Source organism: Poecilia latipinna, unplaced genomic scaffold (genome assembly GCF_001443285.1).
Source record: "Poecilia latipinna isolate Pla-1442-1.1 unplaced genomic scaffold, P_latipinna-1.0 Scaffold795, whole genome shotgun sequence".
Lineage (NCBI taxonomy): Eukaryota > Metazoa > Chordata > Actinopteri > Cyprinodontiformes > Poeciliidae > Poecilia > Poecilia latipinna.
Window position 1 is genome coordinate 243,853 of NW_015113411.1, and position 8,973 is coordinate 252,825.

At 36.2% G+C, this 8,973-nt stretch overlaps 1 protein-coding gene across 2 annotated transcripts in view; it reads left to right on the forward strand.

Moving 5' to 3' along the window:
- The first annotated feature begins 2,759 nt into the window (after window positions 1–2,759).
- LOC106956180 (septin-2-like) overlaps window positions 2,760–8,973 on the forward strand; it is a 13,174-nt gene continuing 6,960 nt past the window's right edge. Inside the window, exons 1-3 of one of the 2 annotated variants that reach the window (XM_015046841.1) lie at window positions 2,760–2,833; window positions 3,198–3,259; window positions 6,422–8,487. In XM_015046841.1, coding sequence (XP_014902327.1) covers window positions 3,249–3,259; window positions 6,422–8,009 — 1,599 coding nt within the window. In that variant the 5' untranslated portion in view covers window positions 2,760–2,833; window positions 3,198–3,248 and the 3' untranslated portion in view covers window positions 8,010–8,487. Of the gene's footprint in view, window positions 2,834–3,197; window positions 3,260–6,421; window positions 8,488–8,973 lie in introns of those variants that run through there. The other variant, XM_015046842.1, reaches the window with a different exon arrangement.

The window sequence follows — 8,973 nt, forward strand, 5'->3', positions numbered from 1 at the left end:
CATAATGGTACCTATATTCGTGTCTTAACATCCGTGGTCTTAATTACTCATTAGCTAGTCATCCATTGACCAGCTGATTATTGTCTGCTATTGTTCCCTCTGGGAGTGAGACCCCTTCTGTGTGGACGACCTTCCCTCTCTTTGTAACCATCTGACCACACTTCTCTAGTCCGAATGACATCCCAATGTCAGTGCTGTAGATCCTGGTGGATCTTCAATCAGTACTTCACTCAGCGTCGGGGTTGCCTGGTGTTTATTTGGGCCATGATTGATGATTCTCAGGTCAGTTGCTGCGTTGTTAAGTTCTCTAACCTGAGTGTTAACTGGGGATGTCGAAGTAACCATTCCTCCCACAGTCTAAACTACTACAAAGACTCAAAGTAGAGCCACATAGTTTGTGCTGAAGTGTTTAATTTTCCAATTCAAGACAAACTAACATGAAAGTTAATAAAAAGAGAAAAACCATGGATTGTGTGTAAAATAAAAGGGTTATTGCACTGTGGACACCCGTGACTGAAGTTCTTTTAGGAGGACAAAAAGAAATTAAAGCTGAGGTTAGCTATTGCCATCTTTAGATTAAAAATACATGCAATAAATCAATTTCCTAATATATTTAATCATACATAATTAATGCTTCAACTGTTGGAGAAATAACATGTTGCACCATGCCACGCTATGGAATCACTCACCTAAATACACCTGACACCAATCATATCGAGGTTTGTGTGAGATGAATGTAAAGATAGTATTGATCCTGTTAAAGGGATAACATTGTGTTGCTGTCAAAGATGCCCTTTTCCTCATAACTGATATCTGCAGGAAGATTCCTTTCAGCTACTTATCAAAAACAAAACTCATCATTCGCCTCCAAACAGACTGAACACGTAGTCCTGATAACTGATCCGTTTGGATCAGCAGCACTACTGAGCATCCTGACACTTCACTAGCAGTAGTTTTGGTGGCTCTGACCCAAAACTGGTATCAAGCACTATGCAATGAGCAACTCTGAATGGGACATTAAGTATTACACTATGATATTTTCATAAATAAATCAGCTTAAGACAGTTGGAGAAGTGGTATGTGTTGTGTGACATACTGTGCATTGTAAAAGGTCTTATCTGAAAAAAGCTGAGACCAACCAGAACTAGAGGTTTCAGTACAGTGGTTCTGAATGAAACAACTGTTGTCTGATTTTGCAAACAAAGAAAATAATGTAATCATGTTAAAGCTATGAGGGTAGCTTAAAAATACTTTTAGTTTCTCTTCATGAAAATAAAAAAATGTAAAGCTCTGAATTAAAAGCAGACAAAATATAATTTGCAAAGATTTAGCAACGGAGCCCTGATGTAGCAAAGCCAAACAAGCAGTCATGAAAACATCTTCAGGTATCCTTTCTGTAGAGCAAAGCTGCCTTAAAGCATGTAGGCAACCAGCTTCTCCATATGGCAGATATGCGATGAGAGGACATGAAATATATGCGGATTAATAAAACATAGTTTTTGCAGTTACCAAAGTTGATGAGACTTAACATGTTGTGAACTCCTACTTTCACTGGAAAAAATACACAAGCATTGCTTTTATGAAGCATCCTAATGTAATGAAACCTCACCTTCCAAATACTCTTGAACTTGTCAGCATGTTGGCTTGTCTTCTCATTCACCATAAACAGTTTTTGAAATATGTGTATCGCAGAGTACAAAACCTAAAGATGTTCTGAACACCTAGGTATATGCTGAAATCACAGGACATAAAACATATTTTATTGTAAGGTGTCTTTACACATCCTTGTAACTTCAATAAATATTTTTCCAATATTTGTTGCAATAAAGCAAACTGGACTTCTAACAAATATTAACAACAAATAAAATATATCACAATCAATCATGAACTGTAGTCCCAGGCTTCAAGATCTTTATTCAGATAACAGTTGGTCAATACATAACAAAAGGTTGAATGTCCAAAAGATAAACTGGATACCATGCATGCTGTGCATTTTAAAATGCTTTATCTTATCACAACCTACACCAACCATAACAGCTGATTCACATCAGTGGCTGTGAATGAAACCAAACCAAAGCAATGAGGGTAAAATCTATAAAGCTGCTATGAAAACATGTCAGTTTCCTGAAGTGATAACATTTTGTTCCAGTGTAAGAAAAAAACTCCTGCTGAGCCACATATTTGTTGTCATTTAGCATTTATTATGAAATAAAACAAATTGCTATGGAAAATAAATCTAAACTTTAACTCAGTTTCCCAGACTTGCAGCACCATCCTCAACTGACAGGAGACAGTCGATTGTTCTAAAAGTTTAAAATACTTGTTAGTATAACAGGGACAGTACACACTAAATGTATGATACTCTTAAATTGAGATAGAGAAGGTGGAAATGAGGCTCCCAGTGTTTGATTCTTTAATATTTAGGTGTTTGTCTTGAGAAGTCTATGAAAGCTGTCATAAAAAAATAAATCAAATGTTATGTTTTATATTAAAATCAAAGGCACTTAAACGTAAAACCAGAAACTTGAAATAAATTGAAATTTCAATGTTTATTTCACTTATTGATGGCATTAAATATTGGAAATAAAACCAAATTATGAAGAATGAGACACTGGACTTAGTTTAGCAGAGACTTCATCAGTTAGACAATGTAACAAAAGAGCTTAGTTCAGAGGCAATTGTTGAACAAGTAAAGATCCAGTGAAATCATGTGACTGGAGTTTCCTCCCCCTCTTACAGAGTATAAAACTCTGGATGCTGATTTCTCTTTACTCTTCCTGCCTGACAGCCTCATTGAGTATTGTGAAGAGTAGCTGTGTAACTGACTACACAGGTAGGAAAACCTCCTAATGTTAGAACCTGAATTTTGAAGGTTAGATTATAAACTGAGACATTTACTTTTTATGTTCACATTTTTAAATAATTACTTAAATTAAACAACTGTTTAACAATTAGTAGAACATGAATTTAGGGGGTTACATGAGTTGAAAATACAACAAAGATGTCCCCTTATGGCAGTTGTACTTCGCAATTATAATTATTTCCTAAATATTGCACAATAATTACTTTTTAAGAGATTAGTTCTGGTAAGTTATATACAATGTGCCTAACACATGACATTAACTACATTCAAGCATAAAAATAAAATTTGAGCAATAACAGCAATAATGATAACTTTGCTATTTGTCTTTTGTTAGTCACAAAACCTGTTTCAACCTCACTGGAGTTAACATCACAACTTCATCATCATGCAAAGAATGTAAGTAGGAACATTTATTATTATTGTTTTACAAATAGTTTAAATTTGAACTGATCAAATCATGGAAAAGTTTTAAAATTTGTAGCATATTTCAAATGTTAACTTATTGTTTATATGTATTAAAAGGAAAATAAAAATATATGAAAAATAAGAGAAAAATTCAACTTCTGTAAATTTAGAAAAATGTTGGTCAAAACATTCATCCTGTAGCTTTTTGTGCACAACCTTATCCATTAGTCAAAAGGGGAATTAATTCTAGCTTTGCCAACCATGTGCACAGCCTGCTTAACAAAGAAAAGCTCTTTAATTTAAAACAGACAGATAAGTAAAACTTTAAAGTCTCAGATGAGATCTAGATTTTGGACTTTGCAACATTAGTCTCAGACAGTACCATAGCAGGTGTTAGTAGGAGTCAGATGATGTAAATATCTGCAGAATACTTATCTTGATGCAATAAAGATAGCCAGATTCTTCTAGTTTCTGACCACCTTTGTGCCAACTTCACAGATCAACTTATTCAGTAACTTTTTATTATGTTCTTTGCATATTCTCTTTATCTATAAGGCAAACACACTCAAAGTAAGGTCAACTAATTTAGGAATTCTGCAAATTAAGCAAACTGTTTTTATGATCAAAAATGGGTAAAGCAAATTCTCGGTTGACTTTCCTATATCTTAAATAATAGTCTAATGGCCTCTCACCTAATTGAGTTTGCTGTTTCACCATGAAACAAATAAATGCATTGACTGAAACTATGAGTGAAAAAAACTCAAACCACATTAATTTGAAAATTATTTCATTTCAACATAGTATAGCAAATGTTTTTTGCTCATTTCACTGGATGTGGCTGATAATGTTGTCTGCCAGTGTGTTCCCAAAATTGTGATTTTGAGTCGTATTAAGCCCAACTACTAATTTTGTAGCTTAACAAAGCAGACCGCTAACAGCTGTTCATCCAACATAATTGAATCAACATAAATAATGTCATATTTGGGATGTGCTGTTCAGTTCAGAATACACTTTAGCTACTTCAGGCATTAGAGTTTCATCAGTTTTTCACTTTGAGGAGAAAATCAGTGTAAAGCTCCTTGGTTTTTTATTTTAAAGCGTAATTGAATTAGCACAGAAGACATTGTGTGGTTTAGGCTCATCCACAAAACCAGACATGTCCAGACTGCAACAAACAATAAGGTCTGCAGAGACGCTAATCAGGGCTGACCTTCCCTCCATCTAGGACAAGTCAAGCGTCAGGAAAAGGGCATTTAGCATCTCTGCAGACCCCACACATCCTGGACACAAACTGTTTAGACCATTACCTTCAGGTCAGCTCAGGGTTGTCCCCTGCCTTTCTCTCTGATGAGTTAGCTTGGTGACTTTCATTTGAGAGTGGTCAAACAGGAATGCAAGTTGTGAGGGCAAGGGAAACATGCAGCAAAGGTCAACAGGCTGAGACTCGAACCTGTGATGGCCTCAGCGAGGACCACGGCCTCTGTATTTGGGTCTCATGCTTTACCCCTGGGCCATTGCTGCGCCCACACATATTTCTATTTTTTAAGGTTTTTTGGCTTTAGTTGCCTTTATTTGAAAGTTCTGAAAGGAAAGTGGGTAATGACAGAGAGGGAAGACATGCGGTAAAGGTCTCCATGTTGTGCTTCACTCCTCCACCACCACAGCACCCACATATTTACATTTTAAGTGTTTTATTGAAAGAGAAATTGAACCAAAAAATAGATTTTTTTGTACTCAAATCTGATGAGATTTTTATGGAACAAAAAACTTTGTGCTTCATTATGTACAAAAATAATGAAGCCAACATAAATGTGAGCTGAGCTGCTGTATAAGATGCAACAAAATTAATTATATGCTCATTCATACTTGTCAACCAGTTGGCTTATTTTATCAGTCACCGTTAGGTGGATCCACCTTTGGATAATTATCTTTGTCAAAAGGGTTTCTTGATTTAGTGCCATACCAGGGTGTAAAACTGTAAGCAAAAATATCAACTTGTGAAACAGCAGAAATGAAACTGCTGCCATCTGCTGGTGGTTCTGAGATACTGAGGAAATTTAAAATGGAACACATTCTTCAACTGTTGTAACAGCATTGTCTTATGATTGAACCGATCATCAAGATCTACCATAGATTAATCTCAAATATTAATAAATGAAGAGACGGTAAAGGAAATGCTGTTACATTCAGTTCCATATGCCAGCACAAGATCCAGAGTACTGAGGTAGGAGTGGGTAGGTCTGCAGATACCTTGAGGACAATCACATTTAAAATAGTCTTAAAGGTTACATTTAGGCCATTTCTTCCAGTATCAACAAGAATGCCAAAATGCCCTACTTTATTGAACTTTTCAGCTTATAACAGTTTATAAATTAGCACATAAGTAGGAAACCAACAGAAGATCTTGCTCAGAGCCACTGAAGCATTTAGGCCATACAGAACAGAATATGTCTCCTGAGGTGCCATGCAGCTACCGAGTGTTTTGCCTCAAGCAATCAAGAATTATAAAACCTTTTATGAAGCAGAAAAAATGTTATGAGGAAATTAATAAAATAGGAGATTTGAATAAAATTAATCAACAAAAAAGATGCAAATTTCTTTTTGGTACCTAATTTATTTAGTCTCTTAAAAACATCTGTGGCCACAATAAATATTTCTGTCATTTGAATTCAACCAAAAATGATTCACAGCCTTGGCAGATTTAGATTTTAAATTATTTTTATTCAACCAAGAAGTTTGTTTCTGAGAGGAAATGTCGTGGGTCTGTGAATACAACAAATATCTCATGTTTTAGTCATGTTTTATTAAAATAAATGCACGTCAAGTTATCCATGCCCTTCTAAATAATAAATGGAAATATCCTTATTGGCATTATGGCAGTCAAACCCTTTTAACAGTGAAGCAATTTGCTGCATGTTTTCTATAATATTCTGACAGTTTATATTCAGGTTAGGAATATGACTAGACCACTCCTGATTATTATGACTTCTAATCAGAAGAAACCTGTTGGTCAAATTAAAAGGTTACTTCAAACCTAAATCTGCCAGGGGTATGAACAATTTTGGGCCTACCAGATTATTTCTGCATGAAAACACCCCCCAATATCTACACATCTTAAATCTTTAAAGGGTAAATTATGGATTTTTTCTGCAGGAATGTCTCTCACGAATACAAGAACATCATCTCTAAAAGTCATCAGATCTATTCAGGATCTCCTGCTGTCTACCAGCTAAACCTAGAAAAAACAAAGCTCAGACCCCTGACACGAATCACTCTTGGTAAAAAAAACATCAGCAAGATAAACAAAACCATCTTGCTTGTTGGAGAAACAGGGGCTGGAAAATCAACCCTGATCAACACTATGGTGAACTACGCCATGGGAGTTAAGTGGGAGGATAAAATCTGGTTTCAGATTGTAGAGGAGGACGGGAGGAGTCAGTCTGACAGTCAGACATCAGATGTGATCGTGTACGAGATTTTTGGTTTTGAAGGTAAAACTATGCCGTTCTCCCTCACCATCATCGATACTCCTGGATTTGGAGACACCAGAGGGATTGAAAAGGATGCAATCGTCAGTCACAGATTGTTTGACTTGTTTCGATTAGAAGATGGAGTTCATGAGATTCACGCAGTGGGTTTGGTGATGAAGGCTACAGATAATCGTGTTAATGACAGACTATCATATGTCCTGAACTCAGTGATGTCTCTTTTTGGAAGAAACCTAGAGGACAACATTGTTGCTCTCCTCACTCACTCAGATGGTCAGAGACCCAGAAATGCCATTGAAGCCCTTGAACAAACAAAAATTAAATGTGCCAAAAATGAAAAGAACCAGCCTGTTTACTTTCTGTTTGATAACTGTCAGAATGAAGACCGAACAGAAGATGCAGAATTCCTGCAAGTGGCAGACAAAATTTCAGACAAAGGAATGAGAGCACTCACAGAATTCCTGGAAAAAACTGGACCTAAAAGACTGATGACCACTGCTGAAGTTTTGAATGAGCGCATCAGCCTGATAGCCTCTCTCCAAAACCTTCAAGACAGAATCCAGCTGACTGAACAGAAACAGATGGAAATCAATGCAATCCAAGAGGCGCTAGAGAAACATTCAGAGGAGATGAGGAGGAATGAAAACTTCACTGTAGAGATTACAGAAGTCTACAAGGTGAAGGAACCTACTAAAAGTAGAAAGCTATTTATGCTTAGTTTTTTTGAAAAAGCTATGTGCTGCACAATCTGTGAGGAAAACTGTCACTATCCTGGATGTACTCTGGCTCTGAGTCCATCCTACTGCGAGGTCATTCAAGAAGGATGCTGCACTGTCTGCACTGGGAAGTGTCCTGCATCGGCTCATGTAAGAGAGGCCTGGAGATATGTCAACAAGACCAGAAGAGTTCAGTGGACTCTGAAAGCTATGGAAGAGAAGTATATGAAGAACAAGACAGATTGTGAGAAGAAGTTAAGCCTTTTAAAACACCTGGAAAAGGACATGAAGGACCTTTCAACAGAGAAGTCCCAACTTGTTGATGAAGCCTTCAAACATGTTGTCAGACTGGAGCAGATCGCCCTGAAGGTTAATTCAGTTTCTACATTTTTGTACTTGGACTTTCTGATTGAGAAGCTGGAAGAAAAAGGAGATAGAGCGAAGGTGCAGAAACTAGAGGAGATGAAGAGCAGACAGGATGAAGGAACTAAGTTAGCACTGCAGTATGTGTGGGGTAAAGTAACAGACACAAAGTAATGAACATAAGAGAGAAACACTAAGACACTTCCCACATCAATACACAACTCTGGTCAAAATAAACGTGAAGGCTGCTGTAGCTGTATTTATTCTTCTAATGTTTAGAGAATAATTTTGAAATGTGCAAAAATACATTTGGAGGTAGAGATACTATTATAAATTGCTTAACAATAATTCAAATACTATCAAACCCTCCATATGTAGCAGTTCATAAGTATTGTACAGTGTATACAGAAAGTATTCAATACACTTTGTGTTCACCAAAAGCTGTGAATACTTATGTAAATGTGATTCCTTGGTTTTCTAATATGAATACATTTACAACACTTAAAAAATGTCCAAATTCAGGGGTGTGCTTTGGTGGTGCAGCGGTTAAGCACAACCTGCCTGTGGAAGCCTTGGTTCTTGACATGGCCGTTGTAGGTTCAATTCCTGGCCTGGTGACCTTTGCCGCATGTCTTCCCCTTCTCTCATTATCCTCTTTCCTGTCAACTATCAAATAAAGGCCACTAGAGCCACTAAAACCTTAAAAAAATATCAAAATTCTATTGATGGGGCATTTGTGTAGAATTTTGAATAAATAAACTAATATTTTGAAAAAATGGTGTAACAACGTGGAAAAAGTGAAGAGCTTGCAATACTTTCCAGATGGACAATAAATGATTACACCTAAAAAGTGTAAGTTGAGTTTTTACAACATAAGGAAATTGTTTCCTTAACACATAAAGTGAACCTACTTTATTTCTGTAAATATACAAATTTTAATTACTTAATGTATTTTCTAGTAGCTTTTCCCCTTGGAATACCTAGACTTAATGGATTACAGTAAAAAAAATCAATATGAAAAGATCTGATGTGTTATTTAATGGAATATAGAACTGTTGAATGCATTAAAACATTGAGCTGTGAAGGTTGGTTAAAATCAGAGGTTGAATATTTTCCTCATTTGACTGGTTATTTTTTA